A 20,268-nucleotide genomic window follows, 5' to 3' on the forward strand; every position below is an offset into this window, starting at 1 on the left:
TGATCAAAGAAGGTGGGCATGGTGCAGTTTGACCCAGATTAAATGGTGTCACCCCCTTGGGGAGGAAAGAGCCATGGGTGCATAGCACTACCTTTTCTGGAAATACTGTAAGATATGGTGGCTTAGATGATAAGGCCTGTATCTCACCCACCCTCAGGGCAGATGTTTTTGCCACTACGATGGCTGTCTAGATGGTGAGCAGCCAGATGGGACAGTTGTGCAATGGCTTGAAAGGAGTGCAAATGAGATATGTTCCTTTGAGAACCCACTGAGGCATGACAAAGGGCTTAGGGGAATACATATTTACAAGCCCTTTAAGAAACCTATTTACAATAGGGGACTTGAAAAGAGAGGGCAGTTCAGGCAGCCACAGAAAGGCTGATAGAGCAGAGAGATAGCCCTTCAGAGTCTCTAGAGAGGAACCCTCTTGGGCAAGAGAAAAATGAAAAGAAGAATCAGAGAAGCATAGAAGATCTATAGACTACTCTGTACAATATATTACAAATCTTTATCAACGGCAGGCGAATACCATTTTTGTGGAGGAACGCCTGGCTGCCAACATAACGTTACAGACTTTGGTAGGAAGGTTGAAAGCTGTTGACTGCCACTGCTCAATCTCCACGCATGAAGGACCAGAGTTGACAAGTTTGGGTGGTGGACCCTACCCTGTTCCTGTGGCAGAAGATCCTCCTGACGGGGGAAGCCTGATCAGAGGATTGATGCTCATTTTCAGAAGCTCAGGATACCTGACTCTCCTTCCCCAGTCTGGAGCCACAAGGGTTACTTGGGCCCGGTCATTCTTGATCTTTTTGAGTACTCTGGGCAGAAGTGGTATGGGAGGAAAGGCGTGCTGTCGGCCTGAGCTCCACTCACAACAGAAAGCATCACAGAGCGAGTGCCGCCTTCAAAACTCCAAACGTGCAATACTGCGGACACTGAGCATTCTCTACGGAGGCGAACAGATCTAAACAAGGTGCTCACCACTGCTGAAGAGACCTTGTACTGCCTCCGAATGGAGACGCCACTCGTGATCCGCTAGGCATCGATGGCCGAGTCTGTTCACCCCGACAGTCAGAAAACCTCCCAGGTGCTGAACCACCAGGTTTATGTCCTGCTGTTCCAGCCATATCCAGGGATGTAGGGCCCTTGACAAATGGTCCACAAGCCCACCCTGCACTGCTTGTTGCAGTACCTCATAGCAGTGGTGTTGTCTGTGAACAACTGCACTAACTTCCCCTTGACAGAGGGAAGAAATACCTTCAATGCTAGTCAGATCGCCCTGCGCTCCAACATGTTGGTGTGGAGCCTAGATTCCGCCCGATGGGACCCTTCTCTGTTGTGCTGCATGGGCTCCTCTGTGACTCATGGGTCCTCTTCCAGTCGGTCTCCTGTGGAGGCTGCCTCTTCTTCTGTGGACTCTCTGCCTTGCTGAAGGTCCCCCCCACCCCCAAGGACTTCCCAATGGGTTGACTCCTCCTGGACCTTGCTGGTCCCCAGAACCTCCACTTTTCGTTCACGGTGACATCTGCCTTTGCCAAGGCTTGTTGGTGGGTTTTCATGCCACAGACCGACTGCAATCTTACATCTGGCGTGCGACATCAACTGCATTCTCCAGGAACTCTTCACCGACTCTAGGGCTGCATTGCTGACCGTCTTCGTCCTACTGTTGACCAACTCCTGCAACCACAGATGGGTGGGTAGTGGCTCTTGCCACCACCAGACACTCCTGTGACTGGTCCTAGTTCCCCCAGCTCCCCTCTACATATTCCACTTACCTAGATGGGGGTCCGGCATTCGCATTCCATGATTTTAGTATATGGTTTGGGCTCCCCCAGAGTCACTGTTGTCTATTTTCTATTGCACTGTGTTCCATTGCTATTTATGCCTATTTCCGATTACTAGTGTACATATTTAGTGTGTTCACTGACCTCCTATTGGAGTATTGCCCATCTAGTATTTTTGTTATTGTGTTACTATAATAAAGACCCTTTATTTCCGTAACACGAAGTGTTTTCTTTCAAGTGTGTAAGTGCTGTGTGACTACAGTGGTATTGCATAAGCTTTGCATGTCTCCCAGATTACCCTTGACTGCTCATCCACAGCTACCTCTAGAGAGCCTGACTTCTAGACACTGCCTATACTTCACTAATAGGGAAAACATGGACCTGGCATAAGGTGCCCACTACATGCCAGGCCAGCTTCCTACAATTACTAACAGGTGGTGACTGGTAGAAGTGGAGTTGGTTGCATCCTCGGTTCTTAGTATGTGAACCATGCATATATTTACTCTCTAGTAGCGCCACTAGTCCTTAAGGAATGCTGCTTATTTTTCCTTCTTCAGGTTCTTCGAGAACGTGAAAGATTTCCTCATAGTAACTGCTTAACTATTTAACAAAGGCAAACCAGCTACATTCCAGATGTTAGGGCAGAAATGGGACCTCCATAGTGGATAGTCCTTGTCATACAGAACACTGTTTAAAGCCATGGGTGGGCTCTGGGGAGTATAAAACAGCGAGCCACCAATGTATTAATACAAACCTTATATATGACAAGGAACGGTTGGAACCCATTTGGTTAGCTTTAAAATGTTTTAGAAGAACACACAGGCGCATCACTGGACGCCTTTTGAGGCGTACGGAAAACCAAGCTTAAGAAGGCACTTAACTATAAAGAATAGCAGTGGGCCCTAAATTGCCAACATAAAGCCTGCTCCAATTCTAAATTCAAATAAATGCACTTCAACTTCATACACAGGGACTATATTACCACATATAAGATTCAAATAATATATCCAGGGCCTTCTAGGATTGTCCAAGATGTGACGGGCACCATCAGGATTCATACAGAGGAAATCGGAATGCCCTATTTTTAGGAGGTTCTCCAGAGGAGTCACTAGGGAACTCTCAAAGATAACTAATCACACTGCCAATAGTACTTAGTGAAGATCACTGGGATTATTTAAATGCTCAAAAACAAATATTGTGCTATAAAAATTCCTGCTTTTGGCAAGAACCGCTATTTCTCTAGGTTGGACGGCCCTGTTGCTGTGCAGATGGTGAGAAGGTACTCTGGGTTGTCTCTCTCAAATCTTGCAATAAACGATGCTTGAATGAACAATACAACTACGATTATGTTTTTATGTTCTTGAACTTCTGAATTCACCAACTTTCTTCAATATGCATCGTCCAGGAACGACTAACTTCTAATTTTGGGTGGCTTCACCGACTCTTTCACGCTCTGAGTGAGAAATTATGATGCTAAATAGGAAAAAAATAAGTGTTTTCAAAAAGTATTCAATAACCAAATATTGGGACAAATTAGTGGTAAGCCTTTCAAGGACTATTAGGATAAGATGCCACTATGAATTCCCCAGTGAGCAAATCATTGTGGGAAATGATGTGTTACACTACCATAAATTAATAAGTTCGCCCAGCATAATGTATACAAACATTGGTGTAGGCCTGCACTAAAAATAGTTAAAAGGGACTTGGGAAGGGGATCCTTGTTAAAATGTAAAAAATAAAATTAAAATAAAAACCAATGAGTAAATAAAAAAGGAAAAAGATTTCTCTAAAAAACTAACCAAGCTACAAGAGGCACCAAAAGACATGCTTGTATACTTGTTGGCAGCTAGACTCACCAGCAAATTAATGCCCATAATACAGTAATCACTGTGCCATTCACAGGTGCAAGGCTGCATCATCTGAGCTCCCCCCCCCCCCCCCTCAAATACCAATCTTCAATTATTTATTTGTTACTTTGTCTGTGTTGTGGCCCTCATCTTACAACCCATCAACAACAATATTTAGCCAAGCTGGATGCTTCTAGGTATCTATGCAATGCACACCAGGCTTCTCATACTGTTTTTTCTAAGTGAGACGAAATTCAGTGTAGCCACACACGAGATATCATTATTTTATGCGGACCATGTAGAGATGGAATCAAAGAAGAGCCTCTTTTGATTAAAACAACTAACCATCTGTTGTTGGCCTGACCTGTCGGCAACTGATATCCCTATAAGCTACATCAGGCAAGAACGTAATTTTTAGTGACTCTTCATCTGCCTGTTCAAAGCCTCTGGACTGCTTAGAAAATTGTTAATTTCTGAGTACAGCCATCTTTTCCTTTTCAGTTATTATGCAGCCAGGACTCAGAAGCTCTTCAAAGAATATGGCAGATGCACCTCAAATAGAATTACTGGGATCATCAGGAGGCTAACTGCCAACAAGCAGCATAGCCATCTTCCTATAGAAAGCTGCCACTACTTTGAGACCGGTCATTCAAAGACCAAGTTCTATAGATGCTCCCTATGCACACAACTATAGTCAGCTGTGGGGGTTGTTGTTGCTCACGGAAGAAATCAAAACACACAGCTGGGGTGTGCCGTCAGATCATTCATCTTTTAGGTCAAATCCTTTATTCACACCCTCACAAACAATCCTGCACTGGAGCCAGTTCTCTCATCACAGTGACAACAGAAGATTACACAATATGTACACCATCTCTCCCAGCATCATAGCTTATTACCTGTTGTCCTAGAGGGACAAGTGTGGTGCATTTCCTCACCAAATTGTCCATTTAATTGCATGCACTTAAATGTACATCATTTGAAAATGGCTACATGGCTGTGGTAACCATTGTTTAGATGACATGGATTTCTTAAAAACAAATCGTAATACAGATTACAACCTGCGTCCAAAATCAGAGATGATCATTCTGGGATCATTATTTAATAGCCAGGCAGAAATACACCCCTCAAGATTCCAACTCACTGCCCATCAGAAGTCAGCAATGCAACAGAACATGGGTGATACTGGCCTAAATCTTTGTTGAGACAGGTAACAGAGGCAAGACTGGAAGGTACCTTGCATGCCACATACTACTACAGTGACCAAAGATCTTAGCCCAAACTAAGGGAGCAGAAGAAATTAACAGTCAAATATTAGAGGAAAAAATAACCTCAAGGACAGGAAGTCTACACACCAAAAACATTTCGCTCTACCTCAATTTCCTGGAGCTGTTCCTGGTTCGTATTGTACATCTGCTGAAGAGATTCTTCCAATTCAGTGTTTCGATCCAGCAATGTCTTCCCGAGCTCAGCAGCAAGCTGGAGATCTAAAGCAAGAAAGTTGTACCACTGATGATATGATACAACCATGGATCAAAACAGCAACGAAATAAAGCAAATCATGATACAAACATTGAAAATAGACTGCAGCACTATTTGTTAAATATTTTCTTCTAATAGTTGTAGGAAAGTTGCCTCTTTTTAGCATGGTTACCCCCACTTTTTGCCTGATGTCAGTGTGTTTTGACTGTGTTCACTGGGATCCCACATTTGGCATGCTGATGCCCCCTTATAAGTCCCTAGTAAATGGTACCCAGGGCATTGGGGGCACCAGGGGTTCCCCATGGGCTGCAGCATGTATTACGCCAACCATGGGAGCCCATGTAAAATGTGTCTGCAGGCCTGCAATTGCAGCCTGCGTGAAAAGGTGCATGCACCCTTTCACAACAGGTCACTGCACCAGGTCACTAAGTCACCTATAGAAGGCCCTCCTAGCCCAGAGGACAGGGTGCAGGTACCTGTGTGTGAGGCCACACCTGTATGAGTAGAGGTTCCCCCCATAAACTCCAGCTCCATTTTCCTGGACTTCGTAAGTGCGGGAAGATGCCATTTTACACGTGTACTGGACATAGGTAGTTACGTATGTCCAGCTGCATAATGGTAACTTCGAACTTAGGCATGTTGGGTATCAAACATATCGGAATCATACCCAAATACTGTTGCCAGTATTGGTTGTATGAGTCTATGCACTCTGAGGGCTCCTTAGAGGACCCCAAGCATTGCTCCTACCAGCTTTCTGGGGTTTTCCAGGCAGCCCAAGTTGCTGGCATCCCTCAGACAGGGTTGTGTCCTCCTACTGCTTGACCAGCTCAAGCCCAGGAACGCAGAACAAACGACTTCCCTGGGACAGGGGGGTACATGGTGTAGGAAAGTACCTTCTTTTTTGGCATGGTTACCCCCATTTTCTGCCTGCTGTCAGTATGTTTGACTGTCTACTGGGATCCCGCTAACCACGACCCATGTAGTTTTGCTCTCTCCTCTAAATTTTACCTTTTTCTTTCCACAATTGGCATACTGGTCCCCCCCATGTAAGTCCATAGTGTATGGTAGCTAGGTACCCAGGGCACTGGGGATCCCTATGGGCTGCAGCAGTTATTCTGCCACCCATAGGGAGCTAATGCAAAGTGCATCTGCAGGCCTGCTATTGCAGGCTGTGTGCTAAGGGTGCATGCACCAGTTTTCACTATAGGTCACTACATCAGGTCACTGTAAGTCACCCCTATGGTAGGTCCTCTCAGCCCAGAGGGCAGGGTGCAGGTACCTGTGTGTGAGGGCACCCCTGCACTAACAGAGGTGCCCCCACAAGCTCCAGATCAATTCCCTGGACTTTGCGAGTGCGGGCACGCCCTTTTATGGGTGTACTGGACATAGATCACTATCTATGTCCAGCTACATAATGGTAACTCTGAACATGGGCATGTTTGGTGTCAAACATTTCGGAATCATAACCCCAATACTGTTGCAAGTATTGGAAGTATGATTCCAAGCACTGTTGGGGCTCCTCAGAGGACCCCAAGCATTGCTACTAGCAGTCTTACAGGGTTTTCCGGGCAGCCCAGTAGCTACCACACCTCAGATGGGTTTCTGCCCTCCTGCTGCTTGATCTGATCAAGCCCAGGAAGACAGAACAAAGGATTTCCTTTGGGAGAGGGATGTAACACCCTCTCCCTTTAGAAATAGGTGTGACTGGCTTGGGAGGGGTAGCCTCCTCCAACCACTGGTTTGCTTTGAAGGGCAAATTTGATGCCCTCTGTGCATAAACCAGTCCACACCGGTTCAGGGATCCCCAGTCCCTGTGCTGGTGCGAAACTGGACAATGGAAAGGGGAGTGACCACTCCCTGTCCATCACCACCCCAGGGGTGGTGCCCAGAGCTCCTCCAGAGTATCCCTGCCATCTTGATTCTAAGGTTGACAGGGAACTATGGGAGCATCTGAGTGCCCAGGCTAGGCAGGTGATGTCAGAGCCCCCTCCTGATAGGTGATTACCTGGTTAGCTGACGATTTCCCCTTTCAGGGTTATTAAGGGTCTCTCTCTTGGGTGGGTCCTCAGATTCAGCTTGCAAGATTCCAGGAGGACACCTCTGCAACCTTCACTTCGACTTCTGGCCACTAGAACCGTGACTGAACCCTCCAGGAACCGACAAGCGCGGCTACAACAAAGAAGACTCTTTTGCAACTTTGTTTCCAAGTCGCCTGCCAGCTTTGCAACATTTCCCCGGCTGTTAATCCTCAGAAGACTTCAACTCTTCAGCCTGCACAAGAAGAAGGAATCTCCCTTGGAATAAAGGAGTCACTCCCCTGCAACCGCAGGCACCTACAACAAGCGACGCCCAGCTGCGTGCATCTCCTCTCATCTCGAGTTGCGTGGATCTTGCATCACGGGTTGTGGTCCAGAGTAGTCCTCTTGGTCCTATCTGCTAGCTGTCCACCTTTGGTGGAGGTAAGCCTTTGCCTTCCCAAGCAGGACAGTACCTCCGTGCACCGCGTCTCTTGCAGCTGCCAAGATTTGTTTGCATCTCCTCCAAGGGTTCTTCAGGCGACTTGTAGCTCCAGCCTCCAGCACTCCGTCCTGCAAAGCACAGCCTCCTGTGTGGTTCTTCTGTGGCGTGGGATCCTCTTTTGAAGTGCTGCGTGGGCTTCTGTGACTCCTGTGACCCCATCCTGTGGGACTCCTGTGGGTGCTGTCTCTGCTCCTGTGGACTTTCTGCAACGCTGAGGGTCCCCTATGACTCCTCCTCCTGGGTTGAGTCCTCCTGGGCCTTGCAGGTCCCTGGCAGCACCACTTTTCCACTAACCGCGAATGTGCTTTGCCAAGGCTTGTTGGTGGAATTCCGGCACCAACACCCCTCTGGAATCTTCCTTCCAGCATAGAACACCATTTGCATCCATCAGGAACTCTTCTCCAGCTCCAGGGCTGCAGTGCTGACCTGTTCTTAATCATAGTCGACCAACTCATGCAACTACAGCTGGGTGATTAGTAGCTTCTACTCCTCCTGGACTCCTCTGTGACTCTTGGACATGGTTCCCTCTCTCCACAGGTCATCTTCTTCAGGAATCGACAACTGGTTTTCTTGAAGTCTTCTCTGGATGTCTTTTTTTTTTTCTTTTCTTCCTTTTGGGTGGTTTGGGGATATTCAGTTATTTACTCGTGCATTCCTGGTCGCTGGGGGGTAGGGGTACTGTGTTACTTACCTCTGTGGTTTTCTAGTACTCCCAGCTCCCCGCTACACATATTACTTACCTAGGTGGGGGTACCTTGTTTGCATTCCATTTTTTTAGAATATGGATTGTGCTCCCCCTAGTGTCACTATTCGTTCTTGCTATTTGCACTGTTTTCTAACCTTTCTATGCCTGTTTCTGATAACTAGTGTATATATTTAATGTATTACTTACCTCGTAAGGGTGGGTTACTGTTAGAAATGGGACTTTAGTTGGCAGTCGGTCTGCACCCTGTCCAAGTAGTGACCCTCACTCTAGTAAGGATAAGGGAGATACCTGCTCAGATAACTCCTGCTCACCCCCTTGGTAGCTTGGCACGAGCAGTCAGGCTTATCTCAGAAGCAATTTTGTAAAGCATTTGCACATAACACACAGTAATAAGTGAAAACACTACAAAAGGACATCACACCAGTTTTAGAAAAATAACCAATATTTATCTATCGAAAACAAGACCAAATACGATAAAAATCCAACATACAGTTGAAAAATATGAATTCTGCAAGATTTACTCAAAACTACAGTTCCTTGAAGTCGATAGCCCCAGGTTTAGCTATCACGGCGTCGCGATCAACAAAACCAACAGTTCAGGTCGGCCCGGTGTTGCGGGCCAGCTACGGTGTCGGGAAGACCCGCAAACAGTATCTTGGATTTGCAGGGCGTCGTGATCCTCGCAGTGAGCTCCGGAGAGCGGCATCACTGACGTTGCGGTGTCGGTTCCAGAGTTGGTGCAGGAGTCGTCGGGCCCTTGAGGTCACACGCATTGCAGATCGAACTCCAGACTGATTAAGTCAGGTGCGCCGGCATGGATGGTGTCGGGGCTGCAGTGCAAAGCGTGATGATGCGACGTGCGGTGCCCACAGTTCACGGTGCAGGCAGCTGCTCGTTGACGGCGTCCAGTGGCGTCAGTGAGACCAGGGCTGCGGTGTGAAGCAGGGCGGTGCGACGTGCAGTGTCCACAGGTCATGGTGCAGGCAGGATGCCTGGTGACAACACAGGAGTCAATGGTGCTGGCGTCGGTGGACCAGGGCTGCGGTGCGGGATGGGACGGTGCTTCGTGTACCTCACAAGCCGCGTCCACAGGCCTCGGTGCAGGCAGCGGCGCCGGTGTCAGCAAGAGCGGCATCATCGAGGATGCCCAGGCTGCGGTGTGAGCAGGCGATGCCGGAGTGCGGGGCCCACAGGTCGCGGTGCGAAAAGTGGCTCTGTGAAGTCGTCCGATGATGGCATCGGTGAGACCAGGGGCGCAGGGCGAAGCGGGGCAATGCAACTCTGTGTGGCCTCGGCAGGTCACGGTGCAGGCCAGCAGCGTTGTCGTTTGTGGAGTCGCGATGGTTTCTCCTCTTGAACAGCACACAACACACAGTTCCCAGTGCTGCAGGTCGAGGAAACTGAAAAACTGAAGTCTTTGGTGTCCCTGAGACTTCCAACAGGAGGCAAGCACTACTCCAAGCCCTTGGAGAATTTTCTCAAGCAGGACACACAGCAAAGTTCACCCTTTGCACTCTTTTCGAGCAGAAGCAGTAACTGCAGGCCAGTCCAACAAAGCAACACAGCAAAGGGACAGTACTCCTCCTTCAGCTCTTCTCCTGGGCAGAGGTTCCTCTTGATTCGAGAAAGATTCTAAAAGTCTGGGGTTTTAGGTCTTCTTCTTTTACCCAGTTCTGCCTTTGAAGTCGGCAAACTTCAAAGCAAAGTCTCAAGTGTTTGCAAGATCCTTCCTTGTCCAGGCCGGGCCCCAGGTGCACATCAGGGGGTCGGAGACTGCATTGTGGGAGGGCAGGCACAGAAATTTCAGGTTTGAAAAACCACTCCTCCCTCCTCTCTAGCTGAGATGGCTCATCAAGATATGCAGGCTAAACCCCGCCCCCTTTTGTGTCACTGTCTAGAGAGGTGCAAAATAGCCCAACTGTCAAACTGACCCAGACAGACAATCCTCAAACAGAATGGTATAAGAAATAAAATGCCTACTTTCTAAAAGTGGCATTTTCAAACAGACAATATAAAAACCAACTTCACTAAAAGATGTATTTTTAAATTGTGAGTTCAGAGACCCTAAACTTCACATTTTTATCTGCTCTCAAAGGAAATCTGCGCTTCAAGGATTTTTAAAGGCAGCCCCCTTGTTAACCTATGAGAGAGATAAGCCTTGCACAGGGAAAACCGAATTTGGCAGGATTTCACTGTTAGGACATATAAAACACACTAGTATATGTCCTACCTTAAACATACACTGCACCCTGCCCCTGTGGCTACCTAGGGCCTACCTTAGGGGTGCCGGACATGTAGTAGAAGGGAAGGTTTAGGCCTGGCAAGTGGATACACTTGCCAAGTCGAATTGGCAGTTAAAAACTGCACACACAGACACTGCAGTGGCAGGTCTGAGCCATGTTTACAGCGCTACTAATGTGGGTGGCACAACCAGTGCTGCGGGCCCACTAGTACCATTTGGTTTACAGGCCCTGGGCACCTCTAGTGCACTTTACTAAGAACTTACAAGTAAATCAAATATGCCAATCATGGATAAACCAATCAACAGTACACTTTATAGGGAGCACTTGCACTTTAGCACTGGTAAAGTGTGCAAAGACAATAAACCAGCAAAAACAGACCTCAAAAAATAGGAGGAAGAAGGCAAAACTTTTGGGGATAACCATGCAAAAAGGTCCATTCCCAACAGTTGTCTTTGTAGTATTTTGTGGTGCTTTGTTCCAAAAATTAAGTACCTTTAGTTTTGTAACACTGTGTGGTTCTTTCATGTGTGTAAGTGTTGTGTGACTACATTGGTATTGCATAAGCTTTGCATGTCTCCTAAATAAGTCTTGGCTGCAGGGTACTCACCACACACCAGGCCAGCTTACGACAATTGTAGTTCCAACTGTTACACAAGTCACTCTGTTTAACACCAAGCGAGAGAGAAGGCCAGCGTAGTACCAGATGTGAAGCTCCACAACCTAGTCTATGTGGTAAAGTTAGCACACAGTAACAATGGGTTTGAACACAATGGCTCCCCGATAACGTAAGCACAGGAACTCTGTGGCCCAATCTGTGGGAATTAAAAGTTTGCCCTTACTTCTCATATTTTCACAATCAAAGTGGGAGTTTGGTGAGATGATAGGCTGGACAATCGGAGCCTCACTGCTGGCCAGAAGACCGAAGCTACATGGTCTGATGATCGATCAGTTCACTAGAAACCTGCTCAGTGGAGCTGTTGCCCACCAGAAACTCCAAGAGACTGCTGTACTTTACATTAATTTGCAATTTTGTAGTCTTTGTTCCTTCTGCTAATCAAACATTTACTCAGGCTTCATGCATGCAAAACCATAATATTTTGACCTGGAAACAGAAGCCTGGGAATACAGAAAAACACCAAATCACCACTCACAGTAGTCACTCCTACGAATCATGCAGTAGTTTTTTTTTTTTTTCCCAACTTTAGCGCTTTTGTGACAGCACATTGATTATTGGACGAGGCACTATGCTCTCAGAATTAATCTACTCCTCTTAAGTAACCACATCCCTCTTCATGTTTTCCCATCTCACTGGGTATTGGTTGGTTTATCCAGGAGGCAATCCCCTGCATGTACTCTAAACTATTGTGCATTATTATTTATCGTAGGAGGCCTATTTTGGTATTCTGGGGGGTTGTCATGCTTCTCTGGAACTAAAAAACATCTGGGTCTCATGTGGAAGATGAAAGCTTAAGTTTGGTAGGAATCTGTGACTTACCAAGGGTAGGGTATACATATATGGATGATATGGGTTAATTTGAGCAAAGTACATATTAGTTATTTATTGTACCTTAGCAACAGGCAGGAGTGCTAAGGTCTCAACACCAGTCTGCAAAAAAAACAAAAAGAAGTGCTGGGGAGGGAAAGCTGCAACTTTGAGAACATAAGACGTACCAGCAGAATATAAACGTGCAGGTATAATGAAGACAAGTGCGTTTTGGAAAGATCAAATCTGATCAGGAGAGTCTCTTGACAGAAGAACTACAAGTTGGGTTTCAATATGAAGTTGCTAGGAAGAGAGATCCAGGAGGTAGTGGCCGTCTCTGAAAAGGATTGGTGTTGAAGAGGGAGATTCTAAATCTAAGTCTTTTTAGAAACAGTGTATTTTTACTTCATACACCTTTTTTAGTAGGTGCTTGAAGTATGAGGGATTATTAAGTTGTAGGGCCACGTAAGACATCCCTGTTTGAACTTTGCTCTTACCACAACAGGAAGCCAATGTGATCTAGATAGGCCTGGGGGCGGAGAGGGAGGAGTTGGCTGTACTGTATCACTGAGGATACAAGTCTTGCAGTGGCACGGATGATGGGTATTAATGTACTGAGGGAGCTTGTAGCACACCCAGTAGGAGTGTATTGCCAAAGTCCAGAGTCAATATTATCAGTGTGTCCGCAAGTACATGTGAGTTGGGAGGGTGTCAGAATAAGTTTCATTTTCTTTGGGGGCTGCAGGTGAAAGTGTTATAGAGATTGTGTTAAGTCGTCATTATAGTTTTCTCTTTTAACTCAGTACCTTTTTGAGATGGTGGTCTGAACAGGTTTCCACTAGCATGAGAAATGCCAAGCATGCAATTATTAAAAAAAAAAAAAATAATAATGATGTTTTTCCGTCTGCACAGTTAGTCAAATCCAACGCCCTTTCTTTGTTTTGTGCTCATGAGAGACAACTCTTTCCCCAGCCCAGACTAATGTTTATCTAAGTCTTTTGCTAAAAGGAATAAGGCCGGTATTTTTTAATTTAAACACTGTCTATCCTGAATTCAGGCGAGAAGCACATCACACCAGAGTTATGATGGATGTTGTCGCGGAGAGCTGAGAATTAGAACAGGCCCCATTTGCCCACTGAGACAAGAGTGCATTTACTAATGCACTGAGGTCGCCTTCCTGGGACATTACACCAAGGTATGGGGTTAGATCATTTGAACTACGGGCCTGACTTAGATCTCGGTGGAGGGGTTACTCCATGGCAACGGTGACAGATATCCCATCCACCGAAATCTGAATACCACAGAAAACAATTATATTTGAATTTTGGCAGATGGGCTGTCACTGTTGCGACAATGTACCCTCCGCCGAGATTTAAATCAGGCCCCAAGTCTGGCAAAATGTTCTCACTAGTATAGGACACTTAGTGCTAGGTAGGAAAGAAATAAGTAAGCAAAGAGGTATGCAGTAAGCTCATCAACAACGCACCATCCCACAAGGTACCCCCTAGTGCAAAAACAATATATCAGTAAGATAGCAGAAACAATACACAAGTATCAAAGAGCGTGCAACAACACCATAGTTCCTACTGCAATAAGGAACTCGACGGGGCTGAAAGAGAGCTCCACTAAGAAATACTCCAAAAGGTGGTGCACTGCAAGCTATATTAAAGACAGTATACAAATGGTCAAAGCCAGTGTTACAGTGTGAAAAACAAAAATTTTCAATTTAATATCCATTTATCTTTTCTTTACACGATTCTGATGCGTTTTTTATCGTCACCCCACACCCAACATGGCGGCGTTTGTAGTCCGTCTTTCATTTTTAGGATAGGGAGACCGGTACTCCCACTTCCGGGTCCCGGGCACATAACTTGTGGCTTCCGGGACCGGCTTCTGATCACTGCTTGATCTTTGGTATTTTTGCCGGCAACTTCTTGAGTTGCCAGACACACGCGCGCTCCGGCGGCCGTTTGGACCGCAACTGAGAACGGTTTTATTTGGAGCCATTTTTCCTTCCTTTTACCAACGGACGGTAAGCGTTTTTTGAACCTCACATGGTTCTTCTTATTACACTACTGGCCCTCGGGGACTACATGTGCCCTTTATTTTCACTGTGCATACCTTATAGACCTGTTTTTGTTTTTAGGTATACATATATTTTTTCAAATCTGCGCCACATATGGGATTGGTCACTTCCTCTCCCCATATCTTTTTGGAATTCTCCTTCTGCAAAGTTATTTTTTTGACATCTCACATAAGCGGTAAGCCTCTCTCTTTTTTCTTATTTATTTATTTTTCGGACTTTCTTTCTGGACCATGAGATTATATTGATTAAGTATCTCATTGTCCTGCCGCCTGTACAAATTTTCGTATTTATTTTGGAATTTATCTTTCAGGTGATTGATACATTAACACACTTTGTGTTACTTTTGATTGGACTTAAAAATAATGTTCTTATAGGGTACGTTGCTTCGTTTTTACTATTTTCACCGACTTTTCATATTTTACGTTTCACTACCTGCTATACACATCCCATCGACATCACCTTTTTTTCTTTGCTATATTACGGGTTACACACTGCATATTATTTTATGCATGGTTTTGAGATACGCTATGCATGGGTGTGTTCACATTATAGATCTTTGATTGATCATTTCGATTGGTCTCCCTGTATTCTCAACTTTCTCTTATCTCCGGTTATGGTTTCTGTACACTTGACATCTACCTGCTTCTCTCCGTACTAGGGACAGAATATATATGTTCTCTCTGGTTACTTAACAGCTCTGAAGAAGCCCAATGTTGGGCGAAACGCGTTAGCTGTTCATATTCTACTTACCTCCTGTCTAAGAATTCACTGCAGACTACCCATCGTCTACTTATTTTCTGTTTTATAATTTACTACAAGGACATAACATTTTTTGTGCTTTCCTGTTTATTCATTATTTGTGGTCAGAACTCACTCTGCCCTCTTGGGTGGCACAACATTAATTCTTTGGACTGTCAATGAAGTATTAAATTGAAAATTGTTGTTTTTCACACTGTAACACTGGCTTTGACCATTTGTATACTGTCTTTAATATAGCTTGCAGTGCACCACCTTTTGGAGTATTTCGTAGGAAAGAAATAAGTAGTAACATGAACAAAAGCAAAGTATTATAAATGAATAGTCCACAGCAAAATGGCTGAAGATCCTTAAAAACAGCAACATTTTGTGACCAAGCTTCAGCAAGAATGGGAAAAAACTATCAACAGAAATAACCCAGCTTGTCTCAGGGTGACTGTGCTCCGTGGAAAAGAGGAGTAGGAAGGCATGCAGGGGGACAGAAAGGGGGAGGGGGAGGAGAGAGAAGACTTCCATTTTAAACAAGATGAAGTTCATCCTGAACGTGGCCTAGTTAATAAATGTCGGGAAATCACGCATTAATAGAGACAACACATTTAAAAAAGCAAGAGTGCTATAATGGGGTATTACCCAGTGACGGTCAGCACTGGGTAGTAATAGTTAGGCCTGTGTCTCTATAGGAAGTGTGTTTTTTTGTTTGCTTAAAACTTCGGTGCCATTAGAAGAACCTTCACGAAACTTTCTATAGTTTCACAGTAATCGGTCAAGCGGGGACCAAGAAATGAGGGGGTCCCAAAACCAAATTTCCCCATGCACTTTCCATAGACTTTTTTAGGCAGCGCTAATGCAAAGACTCCTGAATGGAACTACACAAAATTTGGCAGAAAGTTATAGCTTGGTCAAGGAAGCGTGATTCTGTGATTTGGTGTAAATATGTTCAATAGTTTGAATTATTAGGTTAAAAAAGGTTTGTATAGTTGAGAGTTGGGTTCCAAGGACTCTTGTGAGAGTCCCTTAAACCGAATTTTAAAAGGAAGTATTCTGATTGGCCCAAGGGAGAGAAATGCCCCCCTGGGCCAATTTGCACCCACAGGAGACATGCTAGTGAGAACTCTGATTGGCTGCCTCTGTTAACAAGAAAAAAATGTTGCAGGCAGCTATTACAGGACTTGGTCATCTGTCCCGAGTTTAAAGTTTAAATGTAAAAAAATAATAAAAAGGGGGCAAGGTAGGAATACCCTGACCCCTAGGCCCTGTGTTGGTGGCCCCAGAGGGAGACCTCTGGGGCGAAAATGAAAATATATTTTTCACAAATAGCTGCGATCCCAAGGGAGTGCTGTTTTTTTTTATTTAAAAAAAAAAAAAAATGAAATGGAGGCTAGGAGGTCTCCAGTGAAAACGTAAGCGGAGGGTGTGTGTAACTACCCCCTCCTCGAGCCTAGTTGAGGCACCACCCCTTCCGTGGTCAATTACGACACCAGTTAACCCATCCCCCTGGGGCCACTTTTTTTTTTTATTATAAAGGGGAGTGGGAGTATGGCACCCCTCCTTGAGCCTGTATAGGTCCCAAGCCACTATGGACCCCAGGGACTCCATTTCCCACAGCAAAGGTACTTGTTTGGGGAGGGGGTGTGCAGCCCCCCTCCCCGAGCCACCAATGGGCCTCGGGAACCACATCCTCCATGGTCATTACTGAAATATAGGTGAGGGGGGTATGTGGCCTTCACGAAGCCTAAAAAGGCCCCAGGGAGCCCATACCACAGCACCAACTAATTTGCTGTGTCCCGGAGAGCCCAACTCAGGGACACAGTAGTTTCCCTACCTGCGCTCCAGATTGCTCCCACCTAGCAGAAGCATAGAAAAAAATCTGCTCCCACTAGGCAGGAGAAATGCAAGCTCCCCAGCACCCAGGATCCCAGGGCAATGGGGGCCTTGAGGCCACTACAGGATCGTGAGAGGAGCCGCCTGAAACCTCCCCTTTAAAAAAAAAAAAAAAAAAAAAAACACAACACTGTAGGGGTTGGGTACCAGGGCCCGAAATGGCTTCAGAAGGGGGAGACGCCAATGAGTTTGAGGCAGGGTCTGGCCAAAAGCTGTATGTGGCTTGGGTTTGGATGCAGTGTCTGGTCAAAATCTGTGTACGCCAGGTGGTTGGCTTTATGTATGGTAATAAAATATTACTTATCATTAAAGAATGCTAGAAATTCACAGAACAAAAAAAAAAAAAAAAAAAAATGTTCAAGCGACGTTATAGTTAGGTGAAAATTCCTGTGACAATGTAACCCTTGAAACTGAAGAAAAAAGCCCCTGAACTTCACCAGTTACAGTTCCTCAAGTAACTATAACTTGCGCTCTCGCCATGCACTGCTAATTACCCCACATATTACATAACTCATGACAAGTTCTATAACACAATTGATAAAATCTTTGCAACATTTGAAATTACATCATTGATGACAAGAGCGTGTATGGCGGGGTTATAGTTACCTTAGTGCACAAGTTATAGTTTATTGAGATAAATTTAACTGGTGAATTTCAGTTTTTTTTTTTTTTGTATAAACGTTGTCACTGAAGTTTTCACCTAACTATAACATCACTTTAACCTTCGTGTTTTTTCAATGAGAGAGTGTGTGGTTGTGTGTACACTATTTCACATGAGAAAAAGCATGGAAGCATTCATCTTATTAGTTTATTTGGAAAATAAAATAGGAGTATTACGTTTAGGATGGTGGCAATGGCAAACAGTACTAAAACGAGCTATTAGAACAGCTCATTTTTAGGTAGAGCCTAGGCAAGGTGCATGTGCTGTCTTCGAGACATGCTGTATTGAACATATGGGCTTTGGGCACAGCCTTTGCTTTTAATTGGTTACTTGTAGTGCCCCTCAAAAAATCTTGGTTTACTATGGTCCCTTTGTTGTCTTTGTCCTGCCTTTTGACTCTGTTTCCACCCTGAAGAATGACCCTGTTACATGGATCAGTTTACTTTTGACCATTTAGGGAGGTTTGGCGCACTACTTTTTGTTGTTTTGACTCGTGGTTCCGTTCCACCACCACCACTTGCCCCTCCCTGTGTCTCCTGCTTGTGTCATCGCCCACTGCTGTTCATAATTCACCAAGGGCCAGATGTAGGAAGATTCCAAATTGTGAGTCCCAGCGACTCGCAAATTGCAACTCGCAATTTGGAATGCAGAAAGGTGTCTCAGACACCTTCTGCGAGTCGCTATGGGGTCGCAAAGACCCACCTCATTAATATTAATGAGGTGGGTCGCAATTTGCGACCCCATAGCGATTCAGGGCACTCACGGGGATGGTGGTCTGCTGGAGACAGAAGACCACCATGTCCGTGACTGCTTTTAAATAAAGCAGTTTTTTTTTTTTCAAAGTGTAGTCCGTTTTCCTTAAAGGAAAACGAGCTGCACTGTGAAAAAAAAAACAAAAAAAAAAAAAAACTTTAGTTTCGGTATTTTTCAGGGCAGGTAGTGGTCCCTTTTTATCCAGACACAAAGGGGAAGGGGTCCCATGGGGACCCCTTCCCGTTTGCGCCTGGGTTACCATCCACTTCAAGTGGATGGTAACTGCGCTTTCATTTGCGACCGCAATCGCGGTCGCAAATGAAAATGCATAGGATTGCGAGTCGCAAATAGGAGGGGAACACCCCTTCCTATTTGCGAGTCGGAAATGCATTTTGCGAGTTGGCTCCGACTCGCAAAATGCATTTCTACATAGCAAAGTGGCTTTAGCGACTCTCAAACGGCGATTTTCGCCGTTTGCGACTTGCTAAACCCTTGCTACATCTGGCCCCACATCTCTTAAAGAGCAGGCAGCGTGTATGGCTTTTTTGAATTGCACAAACTTTGTTTATTTGTATGATTTGGGAGGCTGTGCGGCTTTTATTTTATCAGCATGGCGCCTGCTTCAGGGACAACGCACTTCAGGTCATCGTCTTCTTTCCTCCCCGGTGTGGATATGTGAGTGCCATTATCTTGTTTGGGATGCGGGGTGTTTAAGACTCTGCTAGCTTTCAGTGGGTTTTAGGCTTTTCTTGAAAGGGGTTTGTGGTGTTCTTAGAATGCTAAACTTAGTAGTGTTTGTCTTTCCAGCCCATTAATACAAATGGCCAATTACAGCCTAAACTGTAGAAGCATTTGTGCTTTGCTTGTATCTTTTCATTTCCATACCCTAGAATGCTACTGCTGTCTGTCCCCCAGAGGCCTTTGAAGAGAACATTTACGAACCTTGTGTCAAAACCCATTCATCTTTAAAGGATGTGGTGTGCATTCTGTTGAACGTACTGAATTTTTAATACACCTAGCGTGGCCATCCATTGAAGTGAGCAGATCGTCTTTAACGGCTGCGTACACGCCCTCTTTTACTGATGACACCCGAAAACAAGGGTTCAGGGCGGAAGTAAACCATTGAATGCAGAAGTTCCTGACATTTTTATTTAATCATCTTTATGATCACCATGAGGATGTTTCCTCATCTTGTAGCCCAATCCTCTTCATCGGCGTTTTTTTTAGTTTGCTTATATTTGCAGATTTTCATATAGTGCAAACTTGGCCCATGGGCACTAAATCGCTTGATCCAAACACACACAGTGTATAGAAGAGTGTGTGTTTATTCATAGACAGCACAGTACACCTCTTCCTCCCAAGTCCTCCATGTAATGAAAAAATCCACCTGTCCACTTCCCTTCGCATTCTACACTTCCTATTCCATTCCATTACACACTCTACAATCCACCATATTAACATATTTCACTTCTTTAAACAAACAAAATCAAATAATAAAAAAAACAAATACCAGAAAACTTATACTGTACAATACCTTAACAGTCCTAACATAGTCCCCGAATATGGTTGGCCAACATAAATGAACAGTCCGGAAAAAAAATCCTCAAATTTGGCTGGCCAACATCTTCTTCTAGCATCAGATTTCACATGTGACGCTATAGAAGTATTATTTATTGTAGTATCACAATCATCGCTGACAGTCTCTGTGATTTCCCCTTCACTTCCAAGTTCATTCCCCACAATCGTCTGCTCTTGGTTCACACTTTGCAACATGGCGTTCATCCGACGGCACCAATCTCACACCAACATAATTTCCTACTTATACTACAGAACTATCATATCCTCCATCACCAAAGCACTCACCACCATTACTGCACTTCGCTACTCTCCTCACATTTCACACTTTCCCATCCTGTGTAACAACACTCTTGTTATATACTTTGATCACTTTCAAAGCTCTCCCAAACTTGGACGTACCCTTCCTCACAAACCCTGGTTTACGTATTCTGACCCAAATCTCAAACTGCAATTCCAGATTCCTTCACTCTCCATTTGTTATCATACACTTC

The 20,268-nt window shown here is 45.1% G+C and overlaps 1 protein-coding gene across 1 annotated transcript in view; it reads right to left on the reverse strand.

Annotated features, from left to right (window-relative positions):
- CDR2 (cerebellar degeneration related protein 2) overlaps positions 1–20,268 on the reverse strand; it is a 155,781-nt gene that overhangs the window by 107,400 nt on the left and 28,113 nt on the right. Inside the window, exon 2 of the mRNA XM_069210310.1 lies at positions 5,003–5,115. Coding sequence (XP_069066411.1) covers positions 5,003–5,115 — 113 coding nt within the window. The remainder of the gene's footprint in view (positions 1–5,002; positions 5,116–20,268) is intronic.

This window comes from Pleurodeles waltl, chromosome 10 (assembly GCF_031143425.1).
Source record: "Pleurodeles waltl isolate 20211129_DDA chromosome 10, aPleWal1.hap1.20221129, whole genome shotgun sequence".
In the NCBI taxonomy this organism is placed as follows: Eukaryota; Metazoa; Chordata; class Amphibia; order Caudata; family Salamandridae; genus Pleurodeles; species Pleurodeles waltl.